Source organism: Piliocolobus tephrosceles, chromosome 17, assembly GCF_002776525.5.
Source record: "Piliocolobus tephrosceles isolate RC106 chromosome 17, ASM277652v3, whole genome shotgun sequence".
NCBI lineage: Eukaryota > Metazoa > Chordata > Mammalia > Primates > Cercopithecidae > Piliocolobus > Piliocolobus tephrosceles.
The window spans coordinates 19,248,070-19,268,609 of NC_045450.1; the positions used below are offsets into that span (position 1 = coordinate 19,248,070).

General features: G+C 42.7%; 2 protein-coding genes across 4 annotated transcripts in view; one reads left to right on the forward strand and one right to left on the reverse strand.

Moving 5' to 3' along the window:
• Nucleotides 1-1,442, reverse strand: part of PDILT (protein disulfide isomerase like, testis expressed) — a 44,982-nt gene extending 43,540 nt beyond the window's left edge. The window contains exon 1 of the mRNA XM_023225059.1: nucleotides 1,197-1,442. The gene's annotated coding sequence lies outside the window, so the exon portion shown is untranslated. The remainder of the gene's footprint in view (nucleotides 1-1,196) is intronic.
• A 4,534-nt stretch (nucleotides 1,443-5,976) lies between these two features.
• ACSM5 (acyl-CoA synthetase medium chain family member 5) overlaps nucleotides 5,977-20,540 on the forward strand; it is a 32,058-nt gene continuing 17,494 nt past the window's right edge. For 2 of the 3 annotated variants that reach the window (XM_023225032.1, XM_023225031.1), the window contains exons 1-5: nucleotides 5,977-6,108; nucleotides 7,881-8,099; nucleotides 14,830-15,040; nucleotides 15,997-16,207; nucleotides 18,010-18,153. In XM_023225032.1, the coding sequence (XP_023080800.1) occupies nucleotides 7,896-8,099; nucleotides 14,830-15,040; nucleotides 15,997-16,207; nucleotides 18,010-18,153 (770 nt within the window). In that variant the 5' untranslated portion in view covers nucleotides 5,977-6,108; nucleotides 7,881-7,895. The remainder of the gene's footprint in view (nucleotides 6,109-7,880; nucleotides 8,100-14,829; nucleotides 15,041-15,996; nucleotides 16,208-18,009; nucleotides 18,154-20,540) is intronic. The other variant, XM_023225033.1, reaches the window with a different exon arrangement.

Consider the following 20,540-nt stretch of genomic DNA (forward strand, 5'->3'; position numbering starts at 1 on the left):
GACGGAGTTTTGCTCTTGTTGCCCAGGCGGGAGTGCAATTGCATGATCTTGGCTCACCGCAACCTCTGCCTCCTGGGTTCAAACGATTCTCCTGCTTCAGCCTCCCTAGTAGCTGGGATTATAGGCGCCCGCCACCATGCCCAGCTAATTTTTGTATTTTTAGTAGAAATGAGATTTCACCATGTTGGCCAGGCTGATCTTGAACTCCTGACCTCAGGTGATCCACCTGCCTGGGCCTCCCAAAGTGCTGAGATTACAGCTGTGAGCCACTGCGCCTGGCCAAGATTTCCTTTTGACATAGGAATTCCATCACACCACTCTGCCTATTAAAAGGTGCTCACTTTTATGTATTGTGCAAAAAAAAAAGTTTCTGCCTCTTTTTTTTAACAATCTCTTCACGAAACCACACACCAGCCAAACCGTTCTCTGTGGTCTACCAGGCCCCACTGGCTCTGGACCCATCTGGCCTTATTGCCCTCCTCCTCTCTCTCTCCTCCTGCACTCTGGGGAGCCACACCGGCCTCTTCCCTTTCCCAGGCACACCCTACCTGGGGCCTTTGCCTCTCCCTGGGGCACCCTTCCCTCACATCGTCAGCCTTTTCTGGTTCTTTGGGTCCTGGCTCAAATCCAAGCTCATCAGAAGGGTCTTCCCAGGCTGCTCTGTCTCACCCCATCTCAGCTTTCAGCACTCTCTGCCATATCACCATTGTTGCGTCATATTTCGTATTATTACTTCTGAGTGTACTTTGTTGTCGTCGTTTTGAACTTTATAATGTAAATACCATTGTTCACAGCTGTTTTCTCCCCTCCAGAACAGTGCCTGCACCAGATTTGGAGCTCAACGAATGTTTGTTGAATGAATGAACGAGTGGCCTAATTTAATTCTTACACAGCAAACCCCATCCATGGTTCATTTCAGTGGTTCTCAACCATGACTATGCTGAGAATCTCTTGGAGGGTGTAATAGAAAATGCTGATGTTCAAGCTCAAACCCAGTAGGTTCTAATTCAATTGGTCTGGGGTTGGGTGAGTCTGGGCATTGTTACTATTTTTTTAAAGTCCTCAAGTTGATCCTAATGTGTAGCCATCTATACCAAAACCCACACTTAAAACTTAAACTGGCGACACCTGGCAGAGAAAAGCCTCCCAAGGCAGGGCCCATCAGTCAGATTTCCCATTTTCACTGAAGCTCGTACCTGCAGGAAGCCAAGGCCACTCCCAGGGTTACTGGGGCTGAGCTGGGGCTGTGCTGGGGGTGGGGCCACAAACTCTGCGGCCCTTAAGAAGGGAGGTTGTAGCCTGAAGAGGAGGCTCCTGGCTTCTCCTTGTGATCAGGACAGGACCCGCAGATGGCTGGGCATTCTAAAGAAATCCACAGGCAGAAATGACGGCCCTTCCTGGGCACACAGAGGCCACAGCAGCCTCAGCAGCAGTTCTGAGTTCTGGGGTTCTAGAGGACCGGGGGTGACCCTGGAGAAGAATGGGCCATTGTTGAGTAAGAGGGGGCCCTGCCTGGCAACCCTTGCTGAGTTCACTTGAAGGGCCAGAAACAAAACTCACTGTGGGGTGCTGGATATGGCCCAGGAGGGCTCTGAACTCAGTGCCTATAGATTGGAATTTGAATCCCAGCTCTGTCTTGAACAGCTGTAGGGTCTTGAGAATGTCACTTACTCTTTCTGAGGTTCGGTTTCCATGCCTGTAACATGGCATCTAACTCAGAGGGGTGCTGTTAGCAAAGTAAATTATGTGGAATTTAGAAGATAATTAAGGCTATGAAGAAAAATAAAACCTGAAAGGATGATGAGGAACACCTGAGAGGGGGATGGGATAAAACAAGATGATTTATGCAAAATGAGCAGCTCGGTACCTAGAAGGCAGTAGCCCCTTCACCCATCACCACCCTGGCCTCATCTCCTTGGGGAGAAAGATCTCTACTCATCCTGCTCCAGCCACACTGGTGTGTCCCTGCCAGTCCTTCAATACAATGTCAGGGCCTCTGCACTTGTGGTTTTCCCTGCTAGGGAGGCTCTTTACCCAGGTAGACTCAAGGTTCACCCTCTTAGCTCGTTCCAGTCTTTGCCCAAATCTCACTTCCACAGTTGGGCCTTTCCCGGCCACTTCGTTTAAACTTGTAAGTGCCCCATCCCCGTCTCAGGCGTTCCTCATCATCCTTCCAGGTTTTATTTTTCTTCATAATATTAATTATCTTCTAAATTGCACATAATTTACTTTGCTTACCAGGTGATAGGTGCTCAATAAATATTTGTCGAATGAATAAAGAAAAGGCTGTTGATATTACTAGCATCGTTATTATTGTCAGAGTTTGCAGCCTTTGGCTATCTGCTGCCCAACTCTTATTAAATACTAATGGAGATGATTAACATTCATTTCACTAAATTTTAACATCTGTGGGTTTTAGTCCTAGTGCTTTGCTCTTCTCTTTCTTTTCTTTTCTTTTTCTTTGAGACAGTGTAGTGGCGCCATCTCTGCTCACTGCAGCCTTCACCTCCAGGGTTCAAGCAATTCTCCTGCCTCAGCCTCCCGAGTAGCTGGGACTACAGGCACATGCCACCATGTCTGGCTAATTTTTATATTTTTAGTAGAGACGGGGTTTCACCATGTTGGCCAGGATGGTCTCAAACTCCTGACCTCAAATGATCCGCCCGTCTCGGCTTCCCAAAGTGCTGGGATTACAGGCGTGAGCCACGGCACGTGGCCCCACTCTTCTCTTTCCATACTTAACTTCTATACTTTTGTTGGCTTGTTTAAATGCATGAGTTCAAATATTCCCCTTTGTAAGTTACTCCCTCATTTACTCCCCTGGATTTGATCAATTGATTGCATTTACTATTAAGACTGTTTTCCATCTGCCTCTTAGAAAAGCTCTTTGTGGTTGAACCACACTCATTGAATACCCGAATGTCTTAATTTGAACTCATCATGTCCCTTTCAACTTTTCTTGCCAATTATTCCTTTTCTGGATGCTGTGTTTGTAAATAATTCCTGGGGTATGTTTGACTCTTTTTTCTCCCCTGTCCAAATCAACAATCTACCCTGGCATGTATTATTTTGACATCTTTCACACTTGTCAACTTTTAGTCACAAACTAAAACACTTGGGTTATTATCTCAAATGGCCTTTATTCACTTTCCTTCACTCTTGCACACAGTTAGTTGTTTCTTGGCATAACATAGACACTGTCATGATGATACTCGTTTACCGATAAAGCTGCTGCTTCTTTATTTTTTAATTTTTTTTCTTTTTATTTTTCGAGACAGAGTCTCGCTCTCTTGCCTAGGCTGGAGTGCAGTGGTGCGATCTTGGCTCACTGCAACCTCCGCCTCCTGAGTTCAAGTAATTCTCCTGCCTCAGCCTCCTGAGTAACTCGGATTACAGGCATGCACCACCACGGCCGGCTAATTTTTGTATTTTTAGTAGAGACGAGGTTTCACCATGTTGGCCAAACTGGTCTCAAACTCCTGACCTCAGGTGATCCACCCGCCTCAGCCTCCCAAAGTGCTGGGATTACAGGCGTGAGCCACTGTGCCCAACTTAAAGCTTCTTTTTGTAAAATAACATTAATTTCTTCCTGATTAGAAAAGAACAGGATTTAATTTATAAAACATAGAACATACAGAAAAAAATGAGTTAATTAAAATCATACATCATCTTACTTAGAGAAACATCTATATTTTGTTATCTATGGGATTAATATATACTTTTTAAAAATAAAATTGTGATTATATTATCTATAAAGTGTATCCAGTTTTCATTGAACATTTATGAAACATTTGTCATGTCTTATGATTATATATTCTTTTAAAAAGTACTGATGGATAGTAGTGATATTGAGATTAGACTGCCGGAAAAATAGATAATGTCCAACAGTCCGTACACCCTTCTGAGGGTAGAGATTGTATCTTTAGATCTGGCTGGAGATTCAGAGATGAGGTTGTATCCTGGGTCACAGTAGAGGACTGAATGCTGAGCAAGTGGACACTGAAGGCCCAGAAGATGGTTCCCTCTGGATAAGCTTGGCAGCAAGGCAGAGGAGCTGCCTGCGTGGAAATGAGCCAAACTGGCCAGGCCAGGAAATGAGACAGAGTCACAGGGGAACAACATACAGTGATGGATAAAAATCCAGTGTGATATTTGAATCACTGCAAAGAAAGGCAGTTAATGGTTCAGCGTCCTCTCTATAGGACACCCATAACCCTGTCATTGCAACGACATGGATGGAACTGGAAGTCATTACATTAAGGGAAGCAAGCCAGGCATAGAAAGCAAACACTGCGTTCTCACTTACTTGTGGGAGCTAAACAGGAAAACAAATGAACTCATGGAGACGATAGAAGGACGGTTACCAGAGTCTGGAAAGTGTTGCAGGGATTTGGAGGAGAAGGGGGATGGTGAACGGGTACAAAAAAGTAGTAAGAATGAATAAACAAGGCCTAGTATTTGCTAGCACAACAGGATGACTATCATCAAAAATAATTTAACCATACGCTTAAAATAACTACAATAGTATAATTGGATTGTTTGTAACACAAAGGATAAATGTTTGAGGTGATGGACACCCCGTTTACTCTGGTGTGGTTCTAACGCACTGCATGCCTGTATCAAAACATCTCATGTAACCCATGAATGTATATACCTACCATGTACCCACAAAAATTAAAAATAATTTAAAAAGAACTTCAGAGAACAAACAACAAAAAGACCAGTATGGCTGGAGCAGAGTGAGACAGGGTGTTTGAGGAGAAAAACTCGCAGGAATTCCTGTGGGGCCCTGTAGGCAACTGACAGGACTTTTTGTTTGTTTGTTTGTTTGTTTGTTTTTGTTTTTTTGAGACGGAGTCTTGCTGTGTCTCTGGCTGGAATGCAGTGGCGCGATCTTGGCTCACTGCAACCTCTGCCTCCTGGGTTCACGTCATTCTCCTGCCTCAGCTTCCCCAGTAGCTGGGACTACAGGTGCCCACCACCACGCCAGGCTAATTTTTGTATTTTTAGTAGAGACAGGGTTTCACTGTATTAGCCAGGATGGTCTCGATCTTCTGACCTTGTGATCCACCCACCTCGGCCTCCCAAAGTGCTGGGATTACAGGCGTGAGCCACCACGCCTGGCAATTGTCAGGACTTTGGCTTGGACTGTGAGTGAGATAGGGAACTGTAGGAAGCGTTTTCAAAAAACCACCTTTGTGCCAGGTGCAGTGGCTCACACCTATAATCCCAGCACTTTGGGAGGCCAAAGTGGTCAGATCACTTAAGGTCAAGAATTGAGACCAACCTGGTCAACATGTTGAAACCCCATCTCTACCAAAAAAATACAAAAATTAGCCAGGCGTGGTGGTGCGTGCCTATCGTCCCAGCTACTCGGGAGGCTGAGGTGGGAGGATCGCTTGAACCCAGGAGGTGGAGGTTGCAGTGAGTCAAGATTGCACCACTGCACTCCAGCCTGAGCGACAGAGCAAGAGCCTGTCTCAAAAAACAAACAAACAAACAAACACCCAAAAAACTTCTTTTGGCAGTGTACAATTATTATTACTATTTTTTGCAGTAAATTTAGAGTTGTGCAGTCATGACCACAATCCAAATTTAGAACAATTCTATGACTTCAAAGGGATGCCTTAGAGCCATTCCCTGGAACCACTCCTCTGTTCTCTCTGTATCGATTGGAGGGTTCTGAGCAGAAAAGAAACAAAGTCTGACTTACATTATTATCACTATTGTACCTTTTCTGTTAAAACATCATAATCTTCTTGTTGCTTTTTCTGATTAGATGGCAACTTGAATTTTTAGGGAATATATCCACCAGTTTCAGTTCACCCACCAGGCATGACAGTTGAGGTCTGATCTTTCAGCCACTGTGAGTACTGAGAAAACTTGGCAGGAGGCCACTTTCACTGGCTCAACACACTCTGACCAGTTAAAGCCACCGTGTCAGCTGCTGGGTTCTGGCTCTGCCCACTCTTGGCTGCATTTGGGGGCGAAGTTCCCTGTGGGAGGCTGTTTTCTGAGGGAGCCCAGTGTTTACAGGCATTCAGGTCTGCTCCACTCAGCTGAAACAGAAAACAGAGACTTTTTGCATTACTTTGGTTCAAGAGCAAGGTAATTTGGAAAGAAAGTTTTCAGCCGAAGGTGTCAGCTGCCTCTGAGGCCTTTGCCGATTAAACCAGGAAGTGACATCTGAAATGGTGTCCGGGAATGGGAAGGAGGCCTGGGGATTCTAAATTATCAGCTGTTTAGGCGCCTGAGGAATCCAGGGGTGGGAGACTGAGGAAAGGATTGGGGCAGAGTTCAGGAGAGGTGAGGGGCAGGAGAGGTGGGTCAGAGAAAGGAAGTCTCTGAGGCGCAGGCCTAGGCCTGGTGGCCACTGCAGAGGCTGGGCCTATGTTTTTCCAGGAGGTGAAACCTGAAAGTCACTTTTCCCCTTAAGCCTCACTTTCTTTATCTGTAAATGGAGAAAATAACATTTACAGCATAGAGCTATTATAACGATTTAATGAAATAATGCCTATTAGCACTTTAAAAATGCTTGGTACACAGTAGGCCTTTGATAGACTGTAGCTGTTACGGTTTTTCTTGTTGTGCCATGTTATTCTTGTTGGTTGTTATTACCACATTTTGTTATTACCATATTTTGTTATTATTATTACTAAGAGGACTTTAATGCAAGGAAACTGAAACTGAGGTCACATGCAGCTCCCGGGCCAATGTCTCTCAAACTTTAACATGTTAACTTTAACATCTGAACATCCTGTTAACTTGCAGATTCTAATTCTACAGGTGTAGGGTGGGGCCCCATCTGCTGGTCCCCAGATCACACTTTGAGTAGCAAGACACTAAAACTGGGCTGGGCACAGTGGCTCACATCTGTAATCCCAGCACTTGGGAGGCCGAGTTGGGAGGATCACTTGAGGCCAGGAGTTCAAGCCCTGCCTGGGCAACACAGTGAGATCCTGTTTCTACAAAAAAACCTTTAAAACATTTAGCCATACGTGGTGGCTAGTGCCTGTACTTCCAGCTGTAGGAAGGCTGGGGTGGCAGGACTGCTTCAGTTCGAGGCTGCAGTGAGCTGTGATGGCACCACCGTACTCTAGCCTGGGCAACAGAGTGAGACTCTGTCTCAAAAATCACAATAATAAAAATTTTGAAAATAATAAAATTAATTTTAAAAAAGTTAAAAAATTAAAAAGACACTAAAAGCACCTCATGTCATACAGCAGCCACTTGTGGCCTTTGAGCCTTTGAAGTGTGGCTAGTCCAAATTGACACATGTTTGTAAGGGTAAAATCTATATCAGATTTTGAGGACTTAGTACCAAAAAAACAAAAAATAAATAAAAGTATGTAAAATATCTCTTTACCAATTTATTCGTCTATTGACTATGCATTGAAATGGTCATACTTTGGCTCTATCTGGTTAAATAAAATGTATTATTATAATAAATCTCACCTGTTTCTACTTTTCTTAATGGAAGTAGTAGAGCATTGTAAATTGCACAGGTGGCTAACATTCTATCTCTATTGGACAGTGCTGCCCTAGAGCTGTCTTCAACTTTGTAAGGTCAGTTCAGGATTGGCCAAAGGCTTTTTGAGGGATTCCCTTTGAAGTACTGAACCTTGAGAAGTGGGCTCTGATTTCAGACTTCAGACCCAGAGACCCACAGTCAGTGAGAGGTCAAAAGGACACATCTCAGGGTCAGAGGAGAGAAATGACTATCACACAGAAGAACTGAGACTGAAGGTGGAGAGTTTGTTCTACAAGTCAGTAGGGACCACAGTCACCGTCAGCACTGACCACAGGTTTCTCCTAACCTCCGTGTTGTCCACAAAGTCCAGAATTTATGACAATGCCCTCTTTCCTTTCTTTGGTGACAGACAGGAGGCGACCACATGAGACCATGGTTGAGACACCTGGTCCTCCAGGTACTGAGGAACTCCAGGGGATTCTGTGGGTCTCGCGGGCAGCCAGCACCTCTACCTGTTCCTCAGAAGATTGTGGCCACCTGGGAAGCCATCAGCCTGGGAAGGCAGCCGGTGCCTGAGTACTTCAACTTTGCCCATGATGTGCTGGATGTGTGGAGTCGGCTGGAAGAGGTGAAGCCTGTTCTGTCCTAGAGTCCATCTGGGGCATCTGAGGCTGCCCTCAGGTACCACAATGAGACTCAAGGCTCCAAGACATGTTGATGAGGAAATTTGGACCTGGGAATTTTGCTAGTTCTAAAATGTAAACTGTTGGCCAGGCGCGGTGGCTCAAGCCTGTAATCCCAGCACTTTGGGAGGCCGAGACGGGCGGATCATGAGGTCAGGAGATCGAGACCATCCTGGCTAACATGGTGAAACCCCGTCTCTACTAAAAATACAAAAAACTAGCCAGGCGAGGTGGCGGGCACCTGTAGTCCCAGCCACTCGGGAGGCTGAGGCAGGAGAATGGCGTAAACCCAGGAGGCGGATCTTGCAGTGAGCTGAGATCCGGCCACTGCACTCCAGCCTGGGGGACAGAGCAAGACTCCGTCTCAAAAAAAATAAAAATAAAAATAAAATAAAATAAAATAAAATGTAAACTGTTAGCATTTGAGACTTATGAAAAAAAATCTGAGTCAGTGTTGTGAGCCTTAGACATGCTTGTTCCTTCTCTGAAGTGTCGTGCATTCTTGAGCCCAAATCATACAGTGAGACAGTTATGTCCCTTCTAATTCCCTTCTAGTTGTTCATCAACTGAAGGAGGAAGTTTTGTTTTGCTGCTACTCTGTCTTTGATGTCTCTTGCTCAGTGTCATGTACTTCTCTTCTAAATAAGGAAAGAAGGCCAGGCGCAGTGGCTCACGTCCGTAATCCCAGCACTTTGGGGTGCCAAGAAGGGCAGATCACCTGAGGTCAGGAGTTCAAGACCAGCCTCGCCAACATGGTGAAACTCCGTCTCTACTAAAAATAAAATAAATAAATAAATAAATAAATAAAAATTAGTCAGGCATGGTGGCACACACCTGTAGTCCCAACTACTTTGGAGGCTGAGGCATGAGAATTGCTTGAACTCAGGAGGCAGAGGTTGCAGTGAGCTGAGATCATGCCACTGCACTCCAGCCTAGACAATAGAGTGAGACTCCATCTCAAAAAATAAAATAAAATAAAATAAAATAAAATAAAATAAAATAAAACAAAATAAAATAAGGAAAGAATAGGGCTCAGGCTCAAAGCTTTTTGCAGATCATAACAGATCCATAGAATTGAATAAGATAACCCTGATTTATTTGTGTGTCTTTGTGCATCTGCTTTCTTCTTTATTTTCCCTTATATCAGTGTCTGTTGAGTCTATTTCATGGTTACTTTTTATTTGTGTTACATGATACTAACTTTTCATTTATAAGAGGAAGACCTACTTATAAAACTGTATTTCAACCAATGTGAAGCTTAACCAATGAGAAAAGCCTTTTCCCTGGGGGTTTTGTCCAAAACAATTACAGACAAATGTTTAACTTCGTTGTTGCCTAAGGTGATGGATAACAGTAGGGACAAACAATAGACTCACCAAAAAGTGAAAAAAGAAAAGCTGGAGAATACAAAACTGGAAATATAAAATTTAATTCAAAGAATTGTATTCATGCTAATTATAAGATGAGATTGTTTAAAGAAAAGATATGATGTAAATGGCATTGTTAGTAGATACAGTAAAATTAACTGTCAGCAGATATAGTGAAACTTATGAAGGTGGTATGAGGATGACTGAGACTTAAAAGCAGGCTTTGCAGTCAGATAGACATTGTTCATCCATGTACTTGAAGTGTGACCTTGGACAAGTGCCCTAAGTTCTTTAGATCTCAACTTTCTCATCTGTACAATGGTAGTCATACCATATGCTACTTAGAGTAATAGTGAGAATTAAATGAGAAGTGCATGTGAGAGATGAAGCCAGGATGCTCCATTCCTGATGACCTACAAAAATCTAAGTTCTTTTTGCAATACTAGGGACATCCTTAGAAGACTTCTCCTAATGATATAAATAAGCAAGCAGGATTAGGTGAGAAAAAAATGGTAGAATAAGGACTTTCCAGCTATGCGGTAGCCTTGAAAAATAACTTTTGTGCATCATGGCAACCATTAGAGGGGACAGAATGGAGTTGGAGTTTTTTCAAAGCTTCACTTATGAAGAACTGTTATTATTTGAGCTGCCCATTGGTTCTTTAGAAGACCCTACTTGTAAAACTGTATTTGAATCAACTTGAAGCTCAACCAATGAGAAAAGCCTTTTCCCTGGGGGTTTTTGTCCAAAACAATTCCAAACAAATGTTACAGCTTCATTGTTGCCTAAGGTGATGGATACCAGTGGGACAAACAATAGACTTGCCAAAGAGTGAAGAAAGAAAAGCTGGATAATCTAATGTCTATGGGAGCTTTAAAAAATTATATAGAATTCCTGGAAATCTAGAAATCAACACACCTAAGTAAGGCTATGTTCTTTCCCAGGGCTTTGCACATGCTTGGGAAAGATCTGAGGAAACTCTAAGCTCTCACTTCCAGCAGACTGAGAGTTTGAGCACGCAGGAAATTAAGACTAAGGCAGGATTGTTAATTGCCTGGCTGAATGCTAAAGGTGTGCCCCAACACCCACCCAAAGACTGGGAGATTTATTGGTTTCAGGCATTTAAAGAAATTTCTGTCTAATCATAAGATGACTACTAAGCTAACCAAGTAGAGATCTCAGTGGCCACACAGAACAAATAATGCAGACTTCACAGAAATGGTTCACAAAAGTCACTAAACAAATGACAACAATCAGCAACAACAAATCAAACTCTGGGGAGTTGCAGGGAATGGATGAGGGGGGAGGGATCTGATTTCCTGAGTAATCAAATGATGTAATTTTAAATGTATAGTTTTCGACAAAAATTTACAAGATACTCAAAGAAACTTGAAAGAGCATGGCTATGATGATCAAAATAATGCACCCTTTCCCCAAGATTTTTACATCTTAATCCCTGAAACCTGTGAGTATGTTATCTTACATGGCAAAAGAGACTTCGCAAACATGATTATAACTAAAGATATTCATATGATGAGATTATTCTGGATTATCTGGAGGAGCCCAATATAATCATAAGGTACCCTATGAGAAGGAAGGAGGGTCAGAGTCAGAGAAGGAGATGTGACAATGAAAACAGAGGTGGGAGTGATGTGGGGCCATGATCCAAGGGATGTGAATTGCCTCTAAAAACTAGAAAATGCAAGGACACAGGTTCTCCACTAAAGCATCCAGTAGGAAAACAATTCTTCTAATACCTTGATGTTAGTCCACCAAGACTGATTTGGAACTTTTTATCTCCAGAACTATAAGGCTGTATATTTGTGTTGTTTTATGCAACTAAGTTGTGGTAATTTATTATAGCAGCAATAGATAGGATTATTCGAAACCAATACAGATTTTGGCCCCAAGAGTAGCAATGAGAGCTGTAATAAATACCAAAGGATGTGCAAGTAGGTTTGGAATTAGGTGATGGGTAGAGGCTGGAAGAATTTTGAGGAGCACAGAAAAAAGCCTAGATTGCCTTGAGCAGACTGTTAGTAGAAATGCAGATATTAATGATTAATGAGCGAGACCTCAAAAAGAAAGGAGGAACATGATAGATGAGACTTGTATTGTTTTAAAGAATCATGAATCATGAACAGACTGTTGGTAGAAATATGAACATTAAAGGCACAGATGATAAAAACTCAGAAGGAAATGAAAAATGTAGTATCAGAAACTGAAGGAAAGTGGATCCTTATTACATAGTGGCAGAAATTTTGGCTGAATAGCTTCCTAGAGCTATATGGATAGAAGAACTTACAAGGCATAACCTTGGATATTTAGCTAAGAAGATTTCCCAGCCAAGTGTTGAAGATGTGGCCTGATTTCTTCGTGCTGATTATATTACAATGCTAAAGGAAAGAAAGAGATAGAGGAAAGAATTGTTAAGCAAAAACAGAGCCAGAAATTGGTGGTTTGAACAATTCTAAGCCTTCCTATATTATAAAAGACATTAAAGTTACGATATTCACTGTCAGAAAAGTATGCTGCAAAGGGAACTCAAAGAGTGTGGTTGGACAATCTTTTGCCAGCAATTCAAGTATCAAAAAGTCACAGAGAACTTTTTAAAGAGCTTAGACATGAGGCTCCTGAGTTCCTTCAGTCATGGAGGCAGAAACCAGCAGTAGAGATGGGATTATGTGGAAAAGATCTGTGGAGGAGCCACTTCTCTAATGGGATGAATCACTGAGACATACATGAGAGAACCATTAGTTTCTTGAGAATGTTATATCAGTAGAAACACTGCCATCTTGTACTGGACAGAGAGAGGAAAATATAAAAGAAGGCTGTTGGACTCCCCAAATTCTACAGGCAGGAAGCAGGTGGTTAAAGCTACTTAGCTGCAAACATGTGTTACCCTTCTTGAAAAATAAAAGATTGTTTAGGGCAGAGTTGTTAGCCAAGAATGTGGAATTGGGAGCCCAGAGGGTGGAGCTGAGCAATTAGAAAGCAAAGCCACAACCACGGAGGATTAAGGGCTTTGAAACATCATAGAGTTTTCTCAGTTGGATTCAGAGTTGCTTGGGATTGGTGACTCATTGTTTTCCTTTTATTTTAATTCATTGTTTGAATGGATATGTCTGTGACTGTTATGGAATCCCTGCTTCATCATTGTATTTTAAGAGCAGATAACTTAATACTCAATACTCGAGTAAGGAGCAATAAAAAATGAAGTTAAGAAATAATTTTATTTACTAATAGCATCAAAAAGAATGAAATACATATAAGTAAATTTAACCAAAGAAGTATAAGGCTTGTACACAGAGTATGACAAAACATTACTGAAATAAACTGGAAAAGATACAAACAAATAGAAATACACCTCATGCTCATGGATTAAAATAATTAATATTGTTAAAATGAAAATACACCCCAAATTGAGCAGCACATTTAATGCAAACTTTATCAAGGAGACTTGTTTACAGAAATAGACAATCTGATTCAAAAACTCCTACGGAAATGCAAGGGACCCATAGGGACCAAAACAGTCTTGGAAAAAAAAAAAAAGAAGACTAACACTTTCCTATTTCAAATCTACTGAAAAGTTACAGTAACCAAGACAGTGTGGCACTAGCATAAAGTTAGACTTGGATAAATAGGTATGAATTCAGAGTCCAGAAATAAATCCACAAATCTACGATCAATTGATTTTCAACAAGGGTACCGAGACAATTAAATGGATGAAATAATTGTCTTTCCAACTAATGATGCTGGCAAAACTGGGTGTTCACATGCAAAAGAATTAATTCAGTCTCCTACCTGACACTAAATACAAAAACTAGCTCAAAATGTATCAAAGACCTAAATGAAGAAACATAAAGTATAAGAAAATTTTTAGAAGAAAACATAGGAGTATATCTTTGTGACCTCTGATTAGGCAATGATTTCTAAAGCAAAAGCAACAAAAGAAAAAATAGATTAATTGGGCTTTTTAGTATTTGTATATGAAAGTAAAAAGACAGCTCACAGAATAGGAGAAAATATCTGAAAAATCACATATTGGGTAAGGGTCTAGTATTTACCACACTTAAAGAACTCAAACTCGACAGTGAAAAAGACAAATAACCCAATTAAAGTATGGGCTAAGAATCTGAATAGACATTTCCTTAAGGAATATAAACAAATGGCCAATAGACACATGAAAAGATGCTTGACATCTTTATTCACTAGGGAAATGCAAATTCTAGCCACAAGGGGATACCACTTCATAACCAGTGGCATGGCAAAAAAAAAAAAGGCACAATACCAAGTGTTGGAGATGATGCAGAGAATTAGAACCCTCCAACATGTCTGGATGGAAATGTAAAATAGTGCAGTGCTGTGGAAAACAGTTTGGCAGTTCCTCCAAAAGTTAACATAGAGTTATTACAGTACTGACCCAGGAATTGTAGTCCTAGGTACATACCCAAGACAATAGAAAACATGTGCTCACACAAAAACTTGTACATAAATCCTCATAGAAATGTTATTTAAAATAGCCAAAAAGTGGAACCAACCCTAATGTCTGTCAACCAATGAATGGATAAACAAAATGTGGTCTATCCATACAGTGGAATATTATTCAGCCATCAAAAAAATGTAATACCAATTCATGATATGACATAGATAAATCTTGAAAGCATTGTACAAAGTGAAAGAAACCAGACATAAAGCTACATATCATATGATACCATTCATATGAAACATCCAGAAGATGCAAATCCATAGAGACAGAAAGCAGATAAGTGGTAGCCAGGAGCTGGAGGAGGAGGGAATGGGGAGGGACTGCTAATTTGTACAGTGTTTCTTTTTAGGGCAACAAAAATGTTCTGGAATTAGAGAATGGTGATAGTTACACAACCTTGTGAATATATTAAGAAACAGTGAGTTGTGTGCTTTAAAATGGTGATTTTTGTGGTACCTGAATTATATTTCAATAAAAAAGGGAAAAACAGAAAACAGTGTAAATCATGTGCTACCTTTTGCATTAAAAAGATAGTAGAAAAAATATATATGCTTGTGTTTGACTAAAGAACCTATGGAAGGACATGCAAAAAACTAATACAATTGGTTACTTAGCGAGGCAGAGGAAGTGGAAAACAGGGCAGATAGGTACAAGGAAGGGAGCAAGCCTTTTCAATGCATGCCTTTCCATATTGCTTTGCTTTTGGAACCCTGTGAATTTTACATTAACTATTATAAAACATTAAACAACAGCAACAAGCAAACAAAAATTCTCAATAAATTACTTCTATTTTTTTTTTCTGCCTGCACCACCATCTAGGCTGGACACCGCCCCCCAAATCCTGCCTTCTGGTGGGTCAATGGCACAGGAGCAGAGATCAAGTGGAGCTTTGAGGAGCTGGGAAAGCAGTCCAGGAAGGCAGCCAATGTGCTGGGGGGTACATGTGGCCTGCAGCCTGGGGACAGAATGATGCTGGTACTCCCACGGCTCCCGGAGTGGTGGCTGGTCAGTGTGGCTTGCATGCGGACAGGTCAGTAAGCAGGGCTGCTGGGAATTTTAGCTGGGGTCAGACACAACCTGCCAGAGCTTTGCGGTGTCCACAGAGTCTTGAAGATGGAGCAAAAATAAACCCTAGGTGGAGTTGTGCTTACTTCCTATTTGCCCAACAGTCACAGATGTGATTGCACAGTAGGGGCCAGACAGTGATGTAATTGATAAAAGCAGGTCAGTGCAAGGCAGTAAGGAGTGGTGAGGACTGAGGCAAATGGGAGATCACATGCTTTATCAAATGGGGTCGCTGCTTCTCAACTCGAACCAAATGTTCCCACGACAGGATGAATACCGGTGTTATCAGAACTTCTGATTTGTAACTGAAAACTCTGGATTTTTATGGAAAAACCCTCCTGTCTTTTAATGTTGGTACCTATCATTTTAAAAAGTCCTGACTGGGACAAATCAAGCTTATTTTCTGCTGGTCGTGGTTTGGGAGCCTTACTTTAGTTGCTAGAATTTTACCTGAACAACGCAGTTATAGATGAGGGACTCCTATAACCAATCTATGTTAGTTTCACTCTTAGACTTTATGATTCTCATTATCACAGCATCATCCAGCTGCCAAAGGAAGGCAGATAAAGAGGAAATCAAAGAACTAGTGATATTATCCCTTGCAGGAGGTTAGGGGGACAGCTCCTCCTGTTGTCACGAATGTCCAGGGCAGTGAAACATTACCTTCTTAGAATGGTTCCTTCAGCAGAGAAATAGAGGAGGAAAGAGGCCACAGTGAGCCTTGCAAGCCTCCACTGATGCTGAGTGAGTAAGCGATCATGCACTAATTCAGAAGGCTAGGGCTTTTAGGCTGTTATTATTGTTACCTCTTCCAGCTCAGGCATTCCGACCCTCCCCAGCCCCTTCCTGCCCTCATCTCTTACCTCTATACCCAAGACCTTCCCTGCTATCCAGTCAACATCCTCTTCTGTTTTATGCCAGGGGTTGTCATGATTCCGGGTGTCACTCAGCTGACGGAGAAGGACCTCAAGTACCGGCTGCAGGCGTCCAGGGCCAAGTCCATTATCACCAGTGACTCCCTAGCTCCAAGGGTGGATGCCATCAGCGCTGAATGCCCCTCCCTCCAGACCAAGCTGCTGGTGTCAGACAGCAACAGTCGGCCAGGCTGGTTGAACTTCAGGGAACTCCTCCGGTGAATTGGGGTTCTCCAGGAGAACAGCAGAAAAATGAAGTCATTTCCCCTTTAAGCAACAAAAGATGAAATGCGTTGCTGATTTCACACACAGAGAGTGAATCAGAGAGGAACACTCCGCCTTGGCAGCCAGACTGACCTGAGCATAATCCTGCTCACCACCTTAGCCTCGCTCATTCAGTCAGTGCTGGATTTGTCAGCAGCTTTTCTGTGCTTCATTTGCTTCTATAATGGTGGTAGTGGTTATTAGAGCTACCATTCAGAGTACATGAAATAACCTATATGGTGCATTTAGTACATAGCAGGTGGTCAATTAATAATAAACTTGTGGCCGTGTATTGGGTACTTAGTGTATTCCTAGATACTGTGCTATGTAAGCCTTCACCTTCATTCATTCATGTAGCAAAGTTTTAATGAACATCTATTTCGTGACAAGCATTGTGTTTGGTGTTCAGAACACCATAATGGATACGACATCATCTTATTTAATCCCTGAAAAGGACATGATGATGTGCCCTTCAACCCAGTTTTACAGATGAGGAAACTGAGACTTGGAAAACTCAAGTGACTTGCCCAAGGTGCTAAAAAGTAGTTAAGTCAGGATTGGGCAGAGCCGAGACCATATTTGCCTTAGAGCAAGGACCTGGTGGAAACCCTTCTCAGAATTTGAGACTTTGTCCTGATTGGAAGCCAGAACCCAAAAGGGGCCTCTCAGGGGGCTAAATGCTCACCCCACAGACCAGCTGCATCAGATTCACCTGGGTGCTGTTTTGAATACAGATGACAAGGCCTCACATCTGACCTACTTAACCAGACATAGATGAGCAAGAGCCCTGGGGATCTTTTTTAAAAAAATCAGCCCATAGGCCTGGGTGCTGTGGCTCACGCCCATAATCCCAGCACTTTTGGAGGCCGGGGCAGGAGGATCACTTGAGGTCGGGAGTTTGAGACCAGCCTGACCAACATGGAGAAACCCCTTCTCTACTAAAAATACAAAATTAGCTGGGCGTGGTGGCGCATGCCTATAATCCCAGCTACTCGGGAGGCTGAGGCAGGAGAATCACTTGAACCCAGGAGGCGGAGGTTGCAGTGAGCCAAGATCATGCCATTGCACTCTAGCCTGGACAACAAGAGCGAAACACTGTCTCCAAAAAAAAAAAAAAAAATCAGCCCATATGGTTTTGAAGAGCTGTCAGGTGGGCCTAGATCAGTGGTTCTCAATTTTGGTTGTTACTAGAATTACTGAGAAGCATTTAAGAAAACATCAAAGATTCCGGTTTTATTTTGTTCAGAGTGGATAGACAAGTTTCTTCCAAAAATTTACCAGGGGACTTCACGTTGCAGCCAGGGATGAGAGCCAGTGGATTAGCTGGTCATCCAGATCTCAGAACTTTGGGAATTACCCACGTCTCAAAACCCCATACTGGGGGAAACCTTTAGAAAACAGTTCTAAATTATTAGAAATGGGGGTGGGGGTGAAAGCTGTGCCTAAATGTGCAGAATTATAGCCACGGACATGTGTGTGTTCTACCAGAAAGTCCTCATACCTTGGTAAGAAAGCATGGGCTCTTTTGAGTGAGTTATTTAACCATTTGAGCCTCAGTTTCCTTGTCTGCAAAAAGGTTATAATGATAGTACCTACCCAATGAGGTGATTGCAGGTTACCCAAGCGAGAGCTTTCAAGCACAGCACCTCACACTTGATATTTATGAAACAGTAGTCATATTGTTGTCGTACATATTACCGGTGCTACTAACTGTTTTTACCATGGTAGCGCCACCTAGTGTTTTTACGTTTTACAGGGAGGCACCTACAGAGCACAACTGCCTGAGGACAAAGAGTCGAGACCCGCTGGCCATCTACTTCACCAGCGGAACCACGGGGGCCCCCAAGATGGTCGAGCACTCCCAGAGCAGCTACGGACTGGGTTTTGTGGCCAGCGGAAGGTACCAGAGCAGCTTGTCTAGAGGATCCAAGAACAGAAAGTTGCGAGTGGTCTGGAGGGAGTGGTGTGAGGGGAAAGATGTCAGGAGCTGAAGTCAGAGAGCCAATAGGAGCAGCTCAGGAAGGATCTTGATTCTGAATTTTACTCTGAGTGAGGTGAAAAGCCACTGGAGGTTTCTTTTTAAATCGTAGCCATACATACACACACACACACACACACACACACACACACACACATACATACATAAACATATACATACATATATCACAAATGTACCCTTTTAACCATTTTAACTGTATAGTTTAATGTCATCAAATACATTCACACTGTTGTGCAACCATGATCACCATCCATTTCCAGAATTTACTTTATCTTTCCAAATGAGAACTATGCCCCCATTACCCAATAACGCCCCATTACCCTTTCTCCTCACCCCTGGTAACCTCTATTTTACTTTTCATCTCTGTGAATTTGATACTCCAGGTATTTTGTGTGATTGGCATCATGCAGTCTGTCCTTTTCTTTTGCAATTTGGCTTCTTTCACTTAGCATAATGTCCTCAAGTTTCATCCATGTCATAGCATGTGTCAAAATTTCCCTCCCTTTTAAGACTGAAAAATGTTCCATTGTATGGATAGACCACATTTTATTTGTTTTTTTATTTTATTTTATTTTTATTTTTTTGAGACAGAGTTTTTCTCTTTTGCCTAGGCTGGAGTGCAGTGGTGCAATCTCCACTCACTGCAACCTCTGCCTTCCCGTTTCAAGCGATTGTCCTGCCTCAGCCTCCCAGGTAGCTGGGATTACAGGTGCCCGCCATCACACCCGTCTAATTTTTGTATTTTTAGTAGACATGGGGTTTCACCATGTTGGCCAACCTGGTCTCGAACTCCTGACCTCATGATCCTCCCGCCTTGGCCTCTCAAAGTGCTGAGATTATGGGCATGAGCCACTGCGCCTGGCCTCGACCACATTTTAAATAATCCATTCACCTGTTGATAGACACTTGAGTAGCTTCCACATTTTGGCTATTGTCCATAATGTTGCTATAAACACTGGCATACGAGTATCTGTTAGAGTCTCTGCTTTTACTTCTTTTGGGTATACATGCAGAAATGAAATTGCTGGATCATATGGTAATTCTATGTTTAAGTTTTTTTGAGAAGCATTGGATATTTTGAGCAGAGGAGTGACGTAATCTAATACGGTTTTTAAAGGCTCACTCAGAATGTTGGGTTCACAATGAAACTGTAGAGGAAACAGCTAAAGAAGATGACTATTGCATTAAGAGGCAAGCATGGTAGCTTGCCTGGGGAGAAGTGGGAGAAGAGATGAGATTCTGAATGTGTTTTCAACCTAGACCCAATAAGACTTGCTGACAGAATCAGTGTGGAATGAGAAGGAGGAGTCAAGGATGGCTCTAAGAAGAATGGCCTGAACAACCAGAAGCACTAAATGATGGGGGAAGAACTGTGGGATGAGCTGTCTAGTGGGAAGGAAACAGAGTTTGTTTATAGAGTTGTCAATTTGAGAGTCTTCTTAGACATTTCCATCCCCTTGTTAAAAGTGGAGATGTTGAGTGGGCATTTGGATATACACGTCTGAAGTTAGAGAGAAAGATTCATGCTGAACTTATCAGTGTAAAGATGGTATTTCATACCATGAGATGGGATGAGATCAGCAAAGTGTAATATAAACTGAAAAGAGAATGGGTCTCAGGACTGAGTGCCTGAGGCATTTCTGCACTGAAGGGGAGACCAGGAGGACTCAGCAGAGGAGACTGAGAAGGGAACAGCCAATGAAAGGGGGAGAACCAGGAGTGCCTGGGTCCCAGGATTCAAGTGCATGACTGCTTTTCTGTCTTCCATGTTTGCAGACACTGGTTCCCATTCCTGGGATGCTCCTGCTTCTCTGCCTCACCTATATAATCCCTATGCATTGTTTATGTCTAACTCAAGTGTCATCTCCTCTACCAGAGCATTTCTCAGAAACTCATCTCCAACATTGCTCTGGATTAGGTGCCTATTCTCTGTAATTGCACAAGGCTTTGTGTTTAGCTCTGTTAAAACATGCTCTCGCCGGGCGCGGTGGCTCAAGCCTGTAATCCCAGCACTTTGGGAGGCCGAGACGGGCGGATCACGAGGTCAGGAGATCGAGACCATCCTGGCTAACACGGTGAAACCCCGTCTCTACTAAAAATACAAAAAAAAAACTAGCCGGGCGAGGTGGTGGGTGCCTGTAGTCCCAGCTACTCGGGAGGCTGAGGCAGGAGAATGGCGTAAACCCGGGAGGCAGAGCTTGCAGTGAGCTGAGATCCGGCCACTGCACTCCAGTCCAGGCAACAGAGCGAGACTCCGCCTCAAAAAAAAAAAAAAAAAAAAAAAAAAA